At 44.4% G+C, this 20,644-nt stretch overlaps 1 protein-coding gene across 2 annotated transcripts in view; it reads right to left on the bottom strand.

Annotated features, from left to right (window-relative positions):
• Nucleotides 1–20,644, bottom strand: part of nhsl2 (NHS-like 2) — a 137,582-nt gene that overhangs the window by 13,154 nt on the left and 103,784 nt on the right. For both annotated transcript variants that reach the window (XM_037112411.1, XM_037112412.1), the window contains exons 3-5: nucleotides 12,906–13,048; nucleotides 8,017–8,266; nucleotides 179–373 (exon numbers count right to left, since the gene is read on the bottom strand). In XM_037112411.1, the coding sequence (XP_036968306.1) occupies nucleotides 179–373; nucleotides 8,017–8,266; nucleotides 12,906–13,048 (588 nt within the window). The remainder of the gene's footprint in view (nucleotides 1–178; nucleotides 374–8,016; nucleotides 8,267–12,905; nucleotides 13,049–20,644) is intronic.

Below are 20,644 nucleotides of genomic sequence, written 5' to 3'. Positions count from 1 at the left end.
TTTTCTTACAACGCCAGCAGAGTTTCAGCTCACTGGAGTAAATACATCTAATTCTGTTCCTTTTCTGCCTTTGACTGCAGTTTATGTGAGCAGTAACGAGATCTGCACCGTGGGACCTCAAGAAATAGGAAGCTGAGAAGGAAAACATTGGATTAGAGCCACACACACACACACACACCTGCAGGTGAGGTTGTGTCGAGGTCAGAGTGAGTCTTTCTCAGGGGGAGGTTCTGGTGGAAGGTGTCCGTGACTGGTTCCAGGGAGCGGGGCTGGTGGGGGAAGGGGTCCCCTGGAGAGGGGGATGGGGACGGGGAGTGCTGGAGGAGGTCGACGCCGTGGAATTTCCCTCCACCTCCCCCTCCTTCTCCTTCACCTGGAGGGGAAAGAGAGGAGCACGGGGGTCAGCGAGAGGAAGGGGAGAGTAATTTCACTCGACACACAGTAAATCTAATAAAACACTAAATCCAATCATGTTGTTGACTTATGACTTTGAATTCATCCAGCGTGTCTCGTTGAGGTTAAAAAAAAGTGTTTTTGTGGGGAACAACTTGTCATAAATGTATTTTAGTAACAGCAGGAATAGAAGTTAAATGTCAAAATGTGCTACTTTTCAAGAACAATGCGAGTTAAAATAACGGAGTACTGACAGCAACAGCAGCCCCAAAAGATTAAAATGGCTGCAGCTGGACGAGCTGTAACTTTAGTTTCTGCATGGAGTCGATCTGATTGATGATCACAAGGAATTTGTTCACAGGGAGCGTTGGCCAAAGTTCAGTTCGACAGATGTTTTCTCTCACATTTGATATTAAATTCAGCATCCTCCAAATCCAGTTCTACTTGCACCACAACCGACTTTCTGTCTTTCTTGTTCACAAATCTGCTGGTTTTTCTTTTCAACAAAAACTGTTTATTAATTATTAAAGACTTCCTGCAGATGTTTCACAATAAAACACCACAAACAAAAGGGGGAATCATGACCACAAAACCACTGGAATACTGAAACTTCAGTGCAGCATGGTGCCACAAAGTGCTTTCAGTTGCTCACAAACTCTCGAAACGTGAAATAAACACTTGGTTTCTTTATTATTTGCACATCATATTTAATCCAGTGGTTGCAAAAAGGACTCTGACATACTCTGTATGTAAGCTTATGAGAAAATGCTTAAATTCTGTCACTATAAACCCACATATTTATATTCTGAACGCTCTGCAGTCATGTTTTAATCCACAGAGGCGTACAGCAGATGCTGCTGAGAAACCTGCTGCTCTGTTGTACTTCCTGTCCTTCTGATGTCCCGTCTGGACAGACGGTAATCCAATGAGTCATCGGAGGCAGCGGGGGAACTACTTGATTACCTCAATGACATGCAGCGCCTTCTCTCACCCGGCTGCATAATTCAGCCGAGCCTTCAGACATGTTGTGTTGTGACAGTCATAGCAGACGCAGTCTGCCGCTTCAATTGATCCCCGACAACAATATGACACCGCTGAGTTAACTTTAGTTCTCCTCAGTGGGCGAAGATGGGGACGTTCGATCAGACGGACACACAGAAAACGAGTCAAATGAAGTTCAAGGATCGATGAGAAATTGCTGCGCCACCAGAACCAAAACAAACCGACCTAGGGAACAATACAGAGGCTATTACATAACTGCGGACGTTATTGTTTCTCAGAGCAGAATAAAGATCTGCTGCTTTTGTTTCATCATTGTGTTAAAAAAAATTCAATAACCATAAACTGACGTGGTGATAAAAGGAAAAGAACACAAACAAAGCATAAAAAACAGGCAGTGACTCGACCTTTCTGCTTCACATAAAGTCAATACACCTTCATCTGCTTCTCTACCTGTCTGTCGTCTCGCTGCCTCTCAAAGGGTTTGCACTCACACCCGCCCTTCCATCTCGTCTCTAGCTGTGTCCCTGTTGCGGCGTCACATATGAATTATACATCCGAGCATCGAACAACACAGCCATACAAATGTTTGAGAAAAGAGCAGCTAATACACTCGACATCATCACATTCCCAGAGCATAAGATTTGCAGGAGAAAAACGATTTATTAAGCTCAGCGACGCAAGTTTTTTATCCAATTTTCCAGAACAAAGCTCAGAGACGTGATGTTTGGGAAACAAAATGCAGAGTTTTATTCATCACAGCCTGCTGTGCTGTTGCTCGTCGAGCTAAAAGGCCACAAGTACCCTCTGACGACGCCCTGAAAACACCCGGAGGACAATGCACCCCGACACCCTACAAAGATTGCCCTGGAGTGGGTTGAGGAATGAGAAAAAAGAGATCCAAGAAGATCTTTGTGGTGGTAAGTCCCAAAGATGACTGATCAAATTGGGATATGTGGAATTTGGAGGCCAACCCTACCACTTACTTGATTTACTATCTCAGTAAACAGTATCCGAACAGGTTTACATTCTTTTCAAGTTTCATGTCTTCTCCAACACACCGTGATGTTCATTTTGTAAAGTAGGGCCCCATTTGGATTAAAAATAGACAATAACGGTGTGATTTAGGCCGCTGTGATCGACAAGTGGCAAACGCGGCGTGCTCCAATATGCCGACGACTGTCGACTGTGTCTGAAAGGCTGCAGTTGATACTCGTGAAAGAAGAAAGAAGGTTCCAGACGTCTAGAAGACTTTTTTTAACCTGTGAGTCATGAAAATAATGATTTCATTTTGGACGTCCGGGCTCCGACAGGTGAGGAGCAACATTTTTTTGGGAGAGAGAAATGTAATTTCCTGTCTTGATAATCATTAAATCACTGATTTACTTCAGTGTCATCAACCTTGGCTGCTGAATCACGGTCTTCTTTATAATTCTGGGATCCTTTCAGCTTCATTGACTACCTGTCTCCTCCTCCACCCGTCTTCTTTTAATCTCTTTATCTTTCTAGTCTGTTCGCCACAGTCATTCATCTCGTGTCTATTGTCTAAATGATCTGTCAGTTTATCACCGGGAGCCATTCAAGGACCATTCCCCCCTCTGTGTATGTATGAATAAATAAGGGTGTTTGGGCTCAAGCCATCCAGCAGAGACTAAACTATGACTCAGCCAGCGAGCGGAGCTAAATACGACTTCCTGTCTGGCTGTCACGCATTCACACGCTTCCTGCTGCTGGACCTCTTTAATCCTGAATGCATCCAGGTAGAGCGACAAACATTCATACAAGCACACAGTCACGTTCTTTCTTTCTTTCTCTGTGTCGGTTTTTCTTTCTCCATCGGCCTCGTTACCGCTCGCACCGCAGCTCAAAGGCGTTGGGAGTCTTTGTGTTGCTCCTGCAGCCATTAATAATAGACACTATTTCAAATATCAGCAGCCTTCAGCAGAGAGACAAGACAATGATTCATTCATCATAATGTCTCCTCAGTATGGCCTCGGCTTCACTCGCCTCTCCTGCCTGCTGTGAGCGTTCAGGCGTGCTGTGGTTGTTGCAGGTTTGATCCCACATGTGAAAGAAAAAACACCTTGTTACTCATTCTGACGAGCTGTCCTCGCTTTTAATTGTAGACACTAAAACTTTATCACTTTCTGAGCAACAGAGTCTCCTGTGGGTTTTGACATCAGGAGTGGGTGACACAAAATATGAATTTATGAACATCTTTGCCCCTTTAATCATAAAAAAAATTGTCTTAATCAAAATAAAGACTCTTTATCTGAGCTGGATCACATTAGAGATGCATCGGATCGCCGCAGAGCCAACGGGATTAGCCGCAGTCCTGGAGAGTTGGATTCCTGGTGTGGAGGCGTTTTCAGGTAAACCGAGAGGATTAGAGCGTCTGCGGATCAACGGCATGAATGCCCCGTCTGTGTTTCGGCTAAACTCCACATTCACGAGCCGGCTGATTCCCTCCCTGACTCACCGCTCGCTCCATTCAGAACCGCATCTACAAAAATGCCTCTTTTATTGCCCAGCACTTTGGTTTTGGCTTACGAACGATAAAATTTGCAAGCTGTTGACCTGCACGTCCAAAACTCTTTGTTCGGCTTTTCTTTTTTGGTGGAATTTAAGCGTCATTAAGCTGCTTTTTTGTGCTTCAAGATGCAATTTTTCAACACAGTTTTATGTGTAGTTGGCACCTACGTTACGTCTGACACCTGGGATCTGTATTTAGGACTTTGTGGAGCACCAGATCGCACAAAATGCCAATTTCTACATAATGTTGCTTTAAATAGACGGACATTAAATCGTATTTGAATCTCAGATGAATGTCAAGATTTGCACCTCGTGATGTTTTGCTAAATTTAGAGGCTTTCTATCTTTTTCTACCTAAAAAACAAAACCATCTGCTGATAAATGTCTTACAGCCAGTCTGTCTGTCTGTCTGTCTGCCTGTCTGTGTCTCAGCCTGCTCTGCATTCACACCCTCGCTGCCTACAGTACCTCAGTCATTCATGAAAACTGCCGGAGCAAGAGGCGCGGACAGAGAGAAAGAGTGCAGGAGGAAGACGAGGGAGGAGGAGGAGGAGGAGCGGTGACAAAATGTTCTCTCATTATCCTCCATTCATTATTCTTCCATCCTCCATTCCCTCCATTCTGTCTTTTAATCAAACTACATCTTCTCTCCTTCTTCTTCTTCTCTGTCCATGTGTCTCCTCTCTTCTTCTGGCTTCACTTTCACTCATTCACTCTCTTGTTCTTTGCTGTTGTTTTTTTTTTTTTTTTTCCTTCTCTTTTTTTTTTGGAGGGGGGGAGGAGGAGGAGGAGGGAGGAAGAGTGGCGAGTTGCCATGGCAACAGCTAGCTGGCTGCAAGCTACCTGTTCGCTGCATCACAGTGTAAGAAAGAGAGAGAGAGATGGAGTGAAAGAGAGACGGAGGGATGTCTCCCCCTCGCTCTCTCACTTGTGTTTTTTCGTTTTTCTGTCAACAAATCCCAACGAAAAGACCGAAAACCCGACAGGGAACGAGTCCGACTAACAAGCATCGTCCCTGTTTGTTCTTCCTCTGCGCCTTCGTTGGTGTCCAAAATGCATGAAGACCACATTAATGAGCCACAGTGTAGTACAGTGTGACAAATTCAGTCATTACCACAAACACACAGTGTAGTTTATTCTCAAAAATCCCACACATGTCGTCCTGCGGCTGGAAATACACACCAGAGAACCACTCGTTTCGGGTTCGGAAAAGATGATTTCTTGGCAGGTTTTGTTGTCACATGCACATCTGAAAATTGTCATGAGGTCTCCTGAAAAATATCCAGTAGCGTGACCCTTACAAAACAGTGGTCACTGGTCCAGCCAACCTACATCTCCAGAGATTAAAGTCATATCATCAAAATGTAATATTGCATGTTTTATTCCGGCTGACCCGAACCCTGAGTGTGGAGAAGCCGGAGACAGTTTAGAGACGTATAAACACGTCATTTCCTGCATTCTGGTGATTTTTTTCATACACCAGTTTACGGTGGAAATATCTTTATTTGTGTAAAGAACTAGAATTATCTCCACACTGTCGTATGCTTCCACACACCAGTTGAGTTCCTGAGCTGTGGCTCTGGCACACCAAAGAAATATATATCTCAGTTTAAATCACGCCACTTCCTGCTTCGCACTGAATCACCCCTCAGATCAGCGCTTTCAATGGCTGTCTGATGGTAATGTAACTTGCAAAGATCTTCAAATATAGCTCATACTTACACTGATATCTTTTAGGTGTGCCTTCTTTCAGGTGGCTAAAATACGTCTTGCTGTGGGAACCAATTAGCAGTAAAGTGATTCTAAGTACCTCATACGACCCCTCATCAAAAGACTTGAACTACCACTTTTATAATGGCCGTGACATTTCTGGCTGAATATTATGATGTCCCGGGAAATAACATTTCATAACTTCATCACGGTAACCTTTGACAGGTAAAATCAAATCAGTCCATCCACGAGTGAATCCAAGTGACATTTGTGCCAAGTTTGTTGAAACTCCCTCTCGGCATTCTTGAGATATTCGTTCACAAGAAGGAGTCACGTTTATCTCCGGCAAACTGCAGTGTGGCTAGTGGTTTTTCAAAATAAAAGTCCTCTACCACTTTGATGCTCTTATTGGTGGGAACAAACGATTCCCAAATCCACACCTATTACCTTTGATTCCCTTGCCACAGGATTTATTGACAAGAAAAATCCAGAATGAAGTCAGTCTTCTCCTCAAAGCACTCCCCCCTCTCTCTCTCTCTATTAACTCTATTATCTATCTACCTCTCGCTCCTCTTTCGTCTCTCTCTCTCAGGAGGAAGTGAATACCCACCAAGTACAACGCCACAGGCATGCATCATTATGCCTGACCTTCTACTCCTCTGCACAGCAGGTGAGGAGGGTGAGCGAGGCATAGAGAGAGAGAGAGAGAGAGATATCAAACTATGGATGGATGCGAGCGAAGAGGAGGACGAGGTCGGGGGAGACTCCCAGTGACGAAGCAGTTGCTATGCCAAAAAACCAGGAGGACCAAACACACACACACACACACACACACACACACACACACACACACACACACACAAACATGCAAGCAAAGTAAACAAAGACGAGGCTCGGTGGAGAAGAGTGGAAGCAGGAGTGTCAGAACGATGTTGCTGAGGATGACCACAGCATACTAACAGCTCTGACAGTGCACGCACGCACACACACACACACACGTGCACACACATGTGCACACACACACAATGCACACGAGCAGAGCTGACTGAGGGAGATGGGCGAGGGCGATAGTGAATGTGATCACAAGAAGAAAATGTTCTCCACGTCAAATCCTGTTCCTGCTGCTTTTTCTTCTCCTTTCAAGCTCAAACTTGTGTGAAGAGTGTGTGTGTGTGTGTGTGTGTGTGTGTGTGTGTGTGTGTGTGTGTGTGTGTGTCGTGTGAAAGAACTGCACACAACATCATCGCTGTAACCTGTGAGCCACGACTTGTGGTGTGAAAATACAAACTGTTGAAGCGTTGAGGGGAACCTGCACGCTGAGAACAAAATGTGGACATTTCATGCCGGTTTGTTACATCTGTTCTCTTTTTACATCCTTTGTGAGTGTTTTTAATGACTAAAGAGAGCACATTAACTGCGGAATTTGTATTTTGTCAGCCATTGCTGAGTTTGAAAGAGAGATTACAGTTAAAGATGTTAAAAAGGAGCCATTGTTATTGGGTTCTTGGCCCGTCAGCTGCCTGATCGACTCTGCAGATGTGCAACTCTCGACAGAGATGAGAAAGAAAAGCGATGTCTCGCTCCTCAGTAACTGCCTTATTGATTAAAACTTAATATTTTACCACCACTGGCTCCATTTGACTGTGTGATCTGAGATCTGAGAGCCTGCAGACTGGGTGCAACTGGAAACCAGCCCGATATTAGATAAACAGCTGTGACTGGCCCGACACAAACCGGGTCGCAGGGGACTCTGAATCAGACGGAGGCTAGATGAATCTTCCAGAGCAAATGAAACAAGAGTTCCCAGATTCACCTAATCGATTCTGCCTCTTGTGATGCTTCCTCTTCTGGGAAAAACTAAGTTTAAAAATGTCTCCATACATCTTTGTTCAGCTGCTATCTCGGCTAGGCTATCGTTGCCAACTTGAGAGCTCCTCTGGGTGTGAATTCTAGACTGATTGGACGATTAGCACTGCTTTCACCGGCTGGTTGCCAGTCGGCTGTGTTTACATGGACCCATTTAAATACAGCAAACCCTTTTACTACAGAGATGGCTCAGGATCATTCCAGGCCGGGGCCATGAAACATTCATGAGACAGTGTAGCTGTGCCAGTCCAACGACTTCTAAGGAAAGAACCAGGAAACATTATGCCGTCTAAACTGATATTGTCCAGAATTTACAGTCAGCGCTACCTGAGTAACTCTGTTAAGGTGGAAACATCCGGGAGGTTCAGTCGACTATGACACATATAACACTGAATCTGTTGCATATCATCGACAGCACATCATTTCCTGTCTGTCTCCTTCAGTGAGCTACACAACGAGTGCAAACACAGAAAATAAGCCTTCAAAAACACCATCACATCTGCAGGCGTACGGTACCTGTGATGTCGAGCGGTATGAAGTGACCCGGCGTGCGTCTCCCGAGGTGCCAGCGTGGTTTCTCTGCGACGGGAGGTCCGATGGTGGCAGACGTGGCGGTGCTGCTGCTGCTGTTGTTGCTGCTCCAACCCAGCGGGGGGCGATCCGAGCCGCAGGGCGACGGGGTCGGGGAGGGAGACGGGTCGGTCACGGACCTCAGTCCGAACACCGAGGAGGTGGTTTCATCATCGTAGAGCTGTTTGGACGCCGGCTAGAGGGAGAAGAGATGAAGAGTTAGGCCTGGTGAGCAGAGAGAATAAAAGGTTTGAGATTCCGGAAAAACATTTGTGTTTCTCCTGACGCGCCCTTGAAGAAGTTCCTTTAAGGAGTTTTAATTAGAAATTAATCACAGGAGGAGCCACCACGGGCAACGTGAACACGGCTTGACACCAAACTGGGACTGAACACAGCCTCCAAGACCAACGGAGGTTAAATTTGACAAAAAAGGTTGATAAAGTATGGAGGCGATTTACAGCGGCACAGACCAAGACTATAGCTTTGAGGACGACAAGACACAGCAGGCAAGAAAAGCAAGATAGTTAACGTTGAGTTTGAATTAAGTGTGTTTCATGATGAGTTAATGAAGCAATTAAGCTCATCTTAGTTCAGTTAAAGGTAGAAACTTGAATTTAGAAGGTTTATGATTGTGGTTTTCAGTGTCACCTCTTGCCATTTGAGTCGGGCTAACGGGTTAGCATGCTAATAGCACTGTAGTTTCCTCGCTTTCTGTTGATAATGTAAGATATATTTTTAGATGTTCATGTTCAAATTGTAGAAATTTTACAGCTTCTATCTTTAAGCTCATGATGATTTTGGTTCAGTTTTCCTTTTGCCCCTGCTGTCTTGACGTTGTAGTGGAACCCAACTTCTTGTCATTGGCATTTCAGTCACCTTGATGCAGCCGGAATATATAAAGGGTCCAAACTTGATTTCCTCTCTGATATCTTTCATCAGATTCAATAAACATCTTGTTCCATACTTTAAGCCTCTCTGTACATTCCCATTTTATACCGCAGCTACTCTGAAAATTAGACAATAGGGTTTTTTTTTTCTTTCTATCTTTAAATTGTTGCTTTTGGCACAAACAAAGCAACAACAAAAATAAATAAATAAATAAACTTGAAATTCAATTACAACCAAAATCAATACAACCGAAAACTTGAGGGAGTCTAGACAGCCTGGCAGAGGTCATCTACTCGTCTACCTCCACAGAAATAAATTGTTTTGTTCTCTTTAAGCTTTATTTGCCGCCAGTTAGAGGAAGGAATGGTTTAGTAGATAAGAAGTGAGGAGTGGAAGAGAAAGAGACTATAAGCGAGGGGAAGCATTTCAAATATAAACACACTGACCATCTCATAGAGAGAGACAGGAGGAAGAGATGTGAGTTACACTCACAGGTCATTATTTACATTTTTATAGACTACAGCTCTGAGTACAGGTGGGAACACCCCCAGTGATGCATTAAGGACACATACTGCCGACTCAACTGATATCCTCCTTTAAAGAAGAAGAAGAAGAAGAAGAAGAAGAAGAAGAAGAGGAAGAAGTCACAGCAATAATCAAAATGGATTACAAACTTTAAAATCGTAACATTATCACCAGACTCCCTTAACAACTTGCATGATTTTAAGAGCTGTTGCATGAGAATACATTTAACAAACTTTGTGAAACAGCTCAGAGAAATTCTAAATCATCGTTTCCTTCTTATAAATTCGGCATTATATACAATACATTACGATGTTTCTTTCCCTGTAAAAAGTGTTACTGTGTTACTGTTAGGCTAATGTTTTGTCGTCTGTCACCAGACTCCCTTAAAAAAACGCTCAATTCTGAGACTTGTTGGGTTAGCAGACACTTAATAAACTTTGTGAAACATTGTCTACAAAATATTCTAAACTATTTGGACCTACTTGTAAATTCGGCATTAAAATACAACACATTTGGAGTTAGTTTCTTTCCTTGTAAAACGTGTTGCAGCTGCTTCTGTCTGAAGTGTGTCATACAAACAGTTGTTTTAATGTGCAGTTTCAAATGATTTCACCATTTACACTAAATGTATTGATGTACATGTCATATTTTTACAAATATAGCAAACAGTAACGAATACAGGCTACTTTTTTTGGTGTCTGTGGTGAAAATCACCAGACTCCCTTAAAAAAACGCTCAATTTTGAGACTTGTTGCATCAAGAGACACTTTATAAACATTGTGAAAAGCTGTCTAACATATATTCTAAACTGTTTCAGCCTACTTTACAATTCGGCATATTATATGAATATATTTCTTTATCCGTGTAAAAAAAGATTAGGTTTGTTCTAGTGATGTAGGTGTATATTTGCATATAGAGCGGGGATCAGCCAAATAATAACAGTAAAGAAGTAGTAGAACAGGAAGTGAGAACAAAAGGCAAGAAAAATATGTGAAATATCTGTTTGGATCCGATTAGCCGGCGGGGACGGAGGCTGACGAGTAGCAGATATACTGCCAGTTCAGTTCCTGGTGTAATCCCAGCTGGGAGGCAAGTTGCATCTGTCAGCCGCCTGCTATTAAATCTCAGGTATCAACCACCTCCACCAGGAGCCCTTAAGCAAGGCATCGACATGGCTGCAATGCAGGAAAACGCCACAGTCATCCATCTCCTTGTCTCGAGGAGAACCTGCCGAACTCTCACTGAAATGAGCCCAAATAGAGAGAAAGTCATTAAGCTAACAGAGTGGTTTAACAGCTTGCTGAGGGAACTGTGCGGCGGAGTGCAGGAAGTGTGCAGCCATCTTGCAGTAAAATCACCGTGGGAGTCCGTCAGGCAGCTGTAATGGCACAGTTTGGGGAAATAGCCTGAGAACTATTAGCAGAGGAAGGCCTAGAAGAGGGTGAAAGTAGCTGCAGAGAGTCGGTTTTATCCATGTGTGCACTTTTTCGTCCTCTACCACGATGAATCAACTCAGATATTAAAAGCTTCGGTCCCTCGTATTCATTCTTACAAACCCGTCAGTAACCCACGCCGCTGCGATTCTCATGTCATGGTGCTATTTTAATGCTGATCCAGTATCAGTGATATTTCCATCTGACACCAAACGGTTTGGCATTTGTTTGTGGGAACCTGCTGCGAGTGTGAAGAAGGACGGTGACTAATTCTGACAAATGTGATGGAGGGGGCGGGATCATGCTGCACAGTGTCGATTGTGAATAATTCAGCTTTGGTCTTTTTCTATGAAAGAGGGCGATAACAAAAGCAATGAGGCAATTTGTCACAACACAGATTTGAGCTGAAACAGTGTTAGTGACACTGGAATATTCATTTGTGAGTCGTCAGCGGAGATGAATAGTGTGACTGACTGAAGGCTGGAACTACGGCACTCGCTCACTGAAGTAAAGGCCGGCAGTGATCAACTGAACTGACTTTAAATCCTGATTTGAATCCTGATCCCAAGCTCTCTTTCACTCGTGCTACTCTGTCTGCCACCGGGCAAAACAGAGGTCGAATTACAGCGCAAGCAAAACAGGAAGAGGCATCGTTTTCTCCCCGGTTTCTATCTTCCGGGTAAAAACTGGACTAACTGTGGAAACTACACCGCCAAAGAAGAAGAACCTGCTGGATGCAGGAGGCTGAGGAGGTGAAGAGGGATCGAAACCGAGGTGAAACCAGGGTGAACGCTCCCTGTGTCAGAGTCTGTTACCTTCGCGGTTTCTAGGTCAAATTTGGATTCTACAGTTGTTGTTTGTTGTTTTTGCTTTGGACAGTCGCCAGGAGAGTAAAAGGAAAAGTTTATCTTTCAGTTGCGAGAGAGAGAGAGAGAAGTGTTTTTATCTGGACTGGAAGTGTATAAAAGATCTAGCAATGCCTCATTAATTTCCTCACTGCTTTCTCACTTGTGGCTGACATGATGAGATAATTCCACATTGTTGTATTTCTAAAAAGAATCTCCTAAGCTGCAGTTAACGCACACCTGAGGGTAAGAAAGACTGTTGTGATTAAAGATGGATGAGTTAAAGTTGACAGTTACATACTTTAATCTTATCTGGTGCATCGCTGCAGCATCTCTGTTCTCGCTGGGGTCTGAACGCTCCGTTTTAGCTAAGAGTGAGACTCTTCTCTCTTCTGGTCAATCTTTGGTGAGTGTCACACATGCATGTTACTTAATTGGCAGGATGCAGCCAATCAGAGGCAGCATAGGGCGGGGTCACGCCAAGCAAGGTAGTGTGATCTAAAAAAACGCAGCTACACCTCCTTCTATCCTCCCTCCTTCCCTTCTCTTTTTACGATGTGTGATTTCTGGTATTTCAAGTTGCCGTGACACTCTTCAGAAGTGTAAAATCCATCTTCTTTGCAAAGAGGAGGGCATTTAAACGTCTCCCGTCTGGCTCTCTACGCTGAGGACGGAAAGTTTCTAAAGTTTGTAAATGAAGTTTAGCGCAGAAATAAAGAGTTGAGGAGCGAGAGACGACGAGGGCAGAGAGGTCAGAGAGAGTGGGACGCCGTGAGCTGGATTGAGTTTAGTGGGAGGGCTGGAAGAGAAGTGAGGAAGATAACTGAAGTGGACAAGAGTGTGTGTGTGTGTGTGTGTGTGTGTGTGTGTGTGTGTGTGTGTGTGTGTGTGTGTGTGTGAGAAGTCAGATTTGATGTGTGTGTTTTGCGCCCGTGACAAAATGAGAACAGAGGAGATTATTTTACAAAACTGCGGCCTCAAATGATCGAATGAGTCTCGAAAACCTTGCGTGTTTTGTTTACCAGACGGATGGTGCAAGACAGCCTCATTTTCAAATAAGAGTGTGTGTGTGTGTGTGTGTGTGTGTGTGTGTGTGTGTGTGTGTGTGTGTGTGTGTGTGTGTGTGTAGTGTGTGTGTGTTTACCAGGAAGATGAAGTCAGGCCTCTTGTTGTTGATGGAGATGGGCGAGCGGCTGAGCGAGGTGGACGTGTCGTCGGAGCTCTGCGAGGACGGATGCCGGAAAGTCTGACCGGTCAGCTTGGTGTCGTACAACTGCTCCTCAAAGTCTGCGCACGTGAACACACACACACACACACACACACACACACACACACACACACACACACACACACACACACACACACAGCAACACAAACAGAAAGAAAGAAGAGAAAACAGAATGAGACTTTGAGTTAGCATCAACTTTTCTGCACAGATTCACACGAGCACACAAGAATTAAAGTGCACGCACTCACACACACACTCACACACACACACACACACACACACACCCACCAGATATCCTATTTGCATGGCCGGCAGCAGAGATCGAGTGCGACTGCTGCTTTGCATCACCCTGCAGTTTCTCTCCCGCGACTCCTCACGCAGCTTCTGCCGAGGAACCTTAAAGCACCCCTCAAGTTTGCTTTTAATCCTCTCCTCGCAAGTTCCCCGGCTCCCTCTCCTCTCCTCTCCCCTCATTCATCCCTCCTTTCTCCCGTCTCGTCCTCCTTTCTCTCCCTCCCGTCCTGGACTTTTTCCTCTCCTGCCTCGTCTTCTCGATGTCTGACTCTTTCTCCCTCTCTGGCAGCTTAGACGGCTCTCCCTCAGGCCATTGTAAACAGATTCCTAACCCCCACCTCCCACCCCCACCCCTCTTATTCCCTCCAAACACACACACACACACACACACACACACACACACACACACACACACACACACACACGCACACACACAAAACCCCTAAGCCAATCCTTTACTCCAAAACACACTCCCGGCCCACTCCCCACTCTCCACTCATCCCTAAAACCATCTAACACACACACACACACACACACACACACACACACACACACACACACACACACACACTCCCAGCACCACCCCACTGACAGCTTTAGAGAAACAGCCGCATCACGGAGGTATAGAGTTTAAGGTTGGACTCTTGTGTTGTTTGGAGGGACAATATGGATTCCTTCCTGGTTGGTATGGTTGCCTAGCGACACAAAGAGATTGGGGGGGGGGCTCCCGAGAGGCCAACAAAAGACAAGTGTAGCTTTAAATCAGATCAATGGGAAAATATTACAAGATGGAAATGAAAGTAGAGTACAGATTGTCAGTTTCGGGTGGAATGTTCCAGTTTTTCTCCGTCATGTTGGTTTTACACGTCACCTGCTGGATTATCAGACTTTATTTCAGTGACGACTGGACTTCCCGTGACGTCCAGGTGGTCTTTTAACGTGGCGACCTTCTTAAGGCCTCGGGACTCTCCTCCGCCCGGTGAACGCACCGAGAACTGAAGGTTGTTTACAGCAAAAAAAAAAAAAAAGTTAGTATCGAATCGAGCGCAGACGACGTGGGAGTTGTTTTGGAGTCGCGAACAGAAATTAATATACAGCAGCAGCAGCAGAATACAAAAAGATAATGATGTGTTTTTGTACGAGGGCAGGCGGTCCACCCGCCCACAGATATTTTAAACTGGATTTTTTTTTTTTTTTTAAATGGCGTTTGGGATCATAGAGAAAGAAAACGTCTGCAGGAGCTCACCCGGAGTGTAATTACGGCAGGGAAGAAATAAAAAAACCTCACAACCTTCACATCGGATTAAGATGACGTGCTAATGTTGTCACTGTCAGCGCCGCCAGCCGAGCATTTTGTAGGTTATTCAGCCGAGTTTGAGAGGCTTTTACAAACTCGAGGACGGTCGACATTATTTCACCGAGGGACGTAAACCGTGACAATGAAAATCTGGAGCAAAGAGGTTTTTCACGAGCCGCGGATTACACCGTGTGGGCTGCTCCGTGTTTTGTGTCCCTGAGGTGACACTGACAGTAATTTCCCACCATGTGTTGACAGTTAAGTTTTATTCTCTTTAACTGTGTGTGGGGGAAAATACAAACAGCAAAAAGGGAGAGAGAACGAAAGTGCAGAGAGGAGGACGAGCCACACAGCAGCAGAGGAGGAGATGAGGTTAAGAAGGCGACGTAAGCTGATCGGGAGGTCGAGGAGACGCAGGAGAAGAAGAAGAAGATGAGGATGTTCTGAAGAGGAAACCGGAATCATTCCAACTCTCGTCACTTTGATCTGATTGGACTTAATGCTCCACGCAAGATCCTGCTGCCTGACCCGAACCCGTCAGGACCCGACAGGCCGAGTGTACATGTGAAGACGTAGAGCGGAGGCAGGGGACTGCTAACTGCAACAACGGACAGGAAGTTAGCTAAAACGACGAGTATAAACACTGAAGACGGAGGGAGACACCTCGCCTCACTCACTTCAGAGGTGCAGGTCAACAGAGCTAAGCTAGCTGCTCCCTAACGTTTCCACTCTTTGTGCTAAATGCTAAAACAACAGGCTGCTGGTAGCCTCGAGACAGCCAATCACAAGCTCTGTGAGGTCTTGGCACTACAAACATGCTGCGTGCTTATTGGCTGAGATGAGATTAAAGTCCTTAGGTATTGAAATTTGGTTTTGAAATGACGAGACAGTTTTCGATGCTTGATAGTATCGCAGCTTGACGGTTTGAAGCCCTCCTGTAACTCCCGGCAAGAAAGCAAACGAGCACACCTTCGAAACATGTGGAACTAAAACCTGAGGAAGCAAAACGTTCTTGTTTATGGACTATAATCGTTTTCTGAAGCTTTAGTAAACAGTTTATTGACCATCAACGAAGCCTTTAAAAGTTGGAGGATCAGATAGAAACCATCCAAATGTTAAAAATCGTTTCATCACCACTGACTTAATTCACAGACATCTTATTTACCTCTCATGCTCTCAATCAAAGCTTGGAATAAAAATTAAAGATGACATGATGAACTGAGAACTTCCTCTCAGACGTTTCACTGTGAGAGCGCTCGCTTTAAGAAAACACGTCCTCGGCTATTTGTTATTCATAGAGGCGCATTACACCTCCGGTGCTCGTGATAGAGAACTGTCTATTTTGCAGTGTTAAAAATAATTGATTATAAACTGCCTGACTGCTGCATGCACAAAACAGCAGGATCAGCCCGTTAGCGAGCAGCGAGCAGAAGCCAAAACCTCGTCTCATCCAGAGACTGCAGAGCCCCGAAGAACTGAGGCGTCAGCAAGAGGGCCGAAGACACCGCGGGGAGGGAGAGGAAGAGCGAAGAGAGGAGGAGGAGGAGAAGAAGTGGATGAAGATAATGCAGAGAAGGAAGAGGAAACAAGGAGAGAAAAATGAACTGAAGAAGAAGAAGAAAAAAAAGAAGAGGGCTTATACAAAAAGAGTAAGGGAAACTAAATTGGACAACGTGACAGAAGAAGATAAATCAAGGCGACACAGGTAAAAGAGGACAAACTGCAGAGAGAGAAAGTGCAGAAGAAGAAATAATGGGTAATAACAAGAAAGAAGAAGAAGAAGCAACAAATGACGAAGCAAGAGGAAGAGGTGTGCGTCCAAAAAAGAAAAAAGCAGAGGAAGACGTAGGCACGGGAACAAGAAGGTAAAGACGAGGCAGCCGAAGAAGAAAACGGTGACGATGAAACCAAAAAAGACAAAGTAAGTGTGGAGGAAGAGGAGGGTGGAGGAAGAGGAGGGTGGAGGAGACAACGTGAGGCCAGAGAGGCCCAGAGGAGGAGAAGCTGGCACAACATGGCGGACAACACGTCTCTGAGTAATCTCACATCAAAACACCAGGGAGCGTTATTTGTTCCTGCAGTATTAATAGTGTGTTCGTGGACTCGGACAAGTTCAAGTATCTGTCACTTATTATCAGATGTTTCACCACACCTGGGCATTTTTTACATCACTGTACACGACTTATTTTTGGTTTTATTATGTTTTACACACAATTGAAGAAGTAAGGAAACTAACGACGACTCATGTCACGATTTAAATACTGCGCTGGATACTGGAGAAGATGTATTCAGAAGCATGAAAGTGAAATCGTTGGAGTGAAGCTCCTCAAAACTGGATTTTAAGTACGATACTTGGGTGTTTGTTTGTACAGGAGCAGGCTTTAAAACTGCAGTTACAGCCTTTAGCGCCGCTTACGAGAACGAACTCAGCTGTTTACGTAACTGTTTGTTTGTGTACTCATTAAACAACCCGAGATACAACACGTTAATTAGGGCGCTTCAAGGGTGCTGGTGGGCGCACTATTGAATCTGGGGAGCGAGACGTGCGAGATAATCACCTCCTGACTCCGACTCCGCTTAACAACACAGACCTGAGAGTCGGGTTCATCTCACCTGACGAGAGTGTGGACGGGATTATCACCAAATGTCGAACCGCGTCGAACTGTTTTAAAGGTCCGATTTGTCAGATTTGGATCGTTCGCCATCCATGAAGAAGAAAATAAATACGTTTACCTTTGGGGTTGTTTCTGCTACTTTAAACTGCCTCTCCGCTACATTTTGAAGGAAAGAATTGGACTTTTTACTTTTGGATTTGTTACTAGTTACGATACAGAATACAGATTACACACTACACTAGCACTTGTGGGTAAAGTTGTAACAGTGATGCTTTGGGATTTTAGGTCTGATCAGACGCCATCCCAAAGCATCCTGATATGATGAGTTCAAAAATCAACTTTCTTAACGAGAGGAGCTTTAAATCTATCAGTCAATTTACTTTTTGCTACTTTAAACCTCCACTCCACTACATTTATCTAATAACATGCTGCATCAGAGCCAAAAGTTAATTTATTTTATCTGCAATCACATCAAGGACAAAAAATAAACACATACTTTTGATTCTTAACTACATTTATTATCGGATACTCTAAGACTTTAAGTTCTTGTGGCTTTCCTTTTCACTGCAGTAGTATTCAAGTTTGGAGAGTGACATGATTGTGTAATCAAGATACAAAACAACAAACAAGAAAACTCTATTTGGTTAAAGTGGGAAAATTTGCATGTGTTTGGTATTGAGGTATTAATCCAAAAGCAACGAGAAGAAATCAAGTTACATTTTTTTAATATTCAGACACTTAAAATTAGAATACTGACTGCATTTCTTTACATTTGTCTCAGAACACATTTTTAAAGTAACCCTCCCAAACCTGGTAATATTTTAACAACGTCCTCACTTGATCCGATTACATCTTGCTGATAATCCCCCTTAAAAAAAAAACATTCTAAATTAAGGATTTTACTCCCAACTTTTACTCACATCACGATCCGGCAACACCGCCCGAGAATAAAACCGCATGTGTTCCTCCGGTTAAAGTCTAAAGGTTTGAAAAAACCCACGCTGAGTCCTACGAGCAGCGGCAGCGGCAGCAGTGAGTGAAGCGGCAGGAGAGAAGGGGAAGGTAAACAGTTGTAGATCCATGCTTCAGATAGCAGCTCGGCTACATGACTGCAGGGCACTGTGGTGGGAAACCCGGGGAGGGGGGAGCAGGGATGCTATTGGCGTGTGGGGTGTAAAGGTATGCCGGTCACTCCCACTAATTCACACACACATAGCACGACCCACCCCCACCCCCACCCCCACTCCCACCCCCTGTCCTCTGTCCGGACAGGCAGGCCAGGCGCTCATGCATCACTAACCTGTTTATTGTGTGTGTTTGTGCGTAGGTGTGTCGCTCATTAAGGTGTTTGTGAGCGTGTGAAACGGCTAACTTTAAGAAAGTCTTGTCTTTGTGAGTCTGTGTCGTGTGTGTGTATGTGTGTGTACAGTGACCCATTCACAGATAAACCCAACCATCCCTGACAATATGCAACCCGGTCGTGTCAAATTTGGGTCACCCTTTCTTCCACCACCCCCCCTCCAGGAAGACGATGAAGGAGGGAGGGAGGAAGACAGAAATTAACAATACTCCTCTTTCAACGCAGCCACAGCTTTTTGTTTGTCTGTGTACACGACGTGCACGCCGCCGCGGGTTGCATGCATGTGTGTGTGTGTGTGTGTGTGTGCGAGTGCGCCTGTATGTATGTCGCGTCTTTGTCCTTGCGGTTCACCATGCACAATTGATCAATCCATTACTGGGAGGAAGGGGCTGGTGTTTGTTTGCGGATGGTCGTGACCTAGAAGGACAGATTTGGTGGTTAGCGCCCTAGTTTATGTTGGTCATTAGAAACCGCACAGAGGGTTCTGATCCGATTATAGAGCTTTCTTTGTTGGCACAAATTCTGGCTGTAATTCTTGTCATCTATCCAGCGGGTGATTTGTGGATGACCCTCTGATGTTTTTTACAGCGAAGTGCACAGAGTGAAGACTATTTCTAAATGGGGACATCACTCCTGGTTCAAATTTAGGCAGCTGAGTTAGATCTTTGTCTTTGATTCAAGAAAGTGGTTGTTTCAACGGATCATTATGAAGAATAATGAAACCACCAACGTTTAGATTGGTTCCCGATTAACTTTGCCTCCTCAACAGCCAATCCTCTATCCAAGTTTGGTCGAAATCTGTTTTCAAGTTTCCTTGTGTGATCTTAACCCTCCTGACAAACGAGCAAACCAACCAAAAAGCCAAACAATCAGCCAACAAACCAGCAAACAAACCAACCAAACACACTTAGACACCAACCAACAAACCAACCAATAAACAAACCAACAAAACAACTCATATACCAACCAACCAATCACCCAACAAACACGGGTGAAAACTACCTCCTTCGTGAAAGCATCAACAAAAAAACGTTGGTATTGGCATCGACTGTCGCCAGATTTATATTGTCACTGTTAAAGGCCGAGGACTTTTACAATGAATACATCAACACCAGCATGGAAATGAGATACACATCCATGACTTCGAAGGCACCAAAGCAATGCACTGTCTGTCCAAGAATGGTCGACTTGTTTTTAAACCACAAAAAAGAAGCTGAGTTTAAACAGTGTTGTTAACACTGGGGCCACACAATCAAAAATGAGAAAACGTTTCATAAATGAAACACAATCCGATTCAAATCTGCGTACACAGATTGCATTGAATTTTCCTCTCCTCTGCCGCTGCTTCTACTCAGTGCTTTACTCAAGGACTGTCTGACCCGACTTGTCAAGTTTTTCTCTAACATCATAACTCTGAGTTTTCTAACTTCCAAACAGTGACATTTAAGCCTGCTCCTCTTACCTTTAGGCTGCTGTCACCTCAGCCCCGTGTTTGATCACCAGGGTTCATTTGAGGATTTGGCAGGTTCGCTTGAATGCAAACGTGCCTGGATCATGGTGTTTAAATGTGTCACACTTCAGCCCGCATTTGAAAAACTCAGCTAAAAGCCCCCCAAGGAGAGAAACAAGACAGACGAGTTTGTCTTCCCTGATTCACAGCGATGTCACTCACAACGAAAAAACTCGACGGAGACAAAGAGAGGAAAAAAAAAAAAGTGTGACAGTTTGGCCGAACTGACTCATTTCCAGGGGGGGAAAAAGAGGAAATATTTTGTGGCTTTAAAACAAACAGACTACCAGATTACAAAGGTCACTAGAAGTTTTAACAATCTATAAATTCTCCAAAAAGGGGCTCCCTCGGCTGTCAAAGGCACAGCTCCAGGCTGAATTTCAGTGTGACAACGAGGACTCGTCTGAGCTCTGTGTTCACGAGCCAACGTCGTCCCAAATATGCTACATTCTGCCTGAATTAAAGGCTGTGTTGACAAATCATTTGCATAATATTACAGTAAATGGCTTTTAAATTGACACATTCTGTATTTGTCATTTAGAGTCGGGGACGCCGTTTAAATCAAAGAAAAATGGATTG

The sequence above is a fragment of the Acanthopagrus latus genome, chromosome 10 (assembly GCF_904848185.1).
Source record: "Acanthopagrus latus isolate v.2019 chromosome 10, fAcaLat1.1, whole genome shotgun sequence".
NCBI classification, from domain to species: Eukaryota; Metazoa; Chordata; class Actinopteri; order Spariformes; family Sparidae; genus Acanthopagrus; species Acanthopagrus latus.
This window is presented reverse-complemented; position numbering and strand designations above follow the sequence as displayed.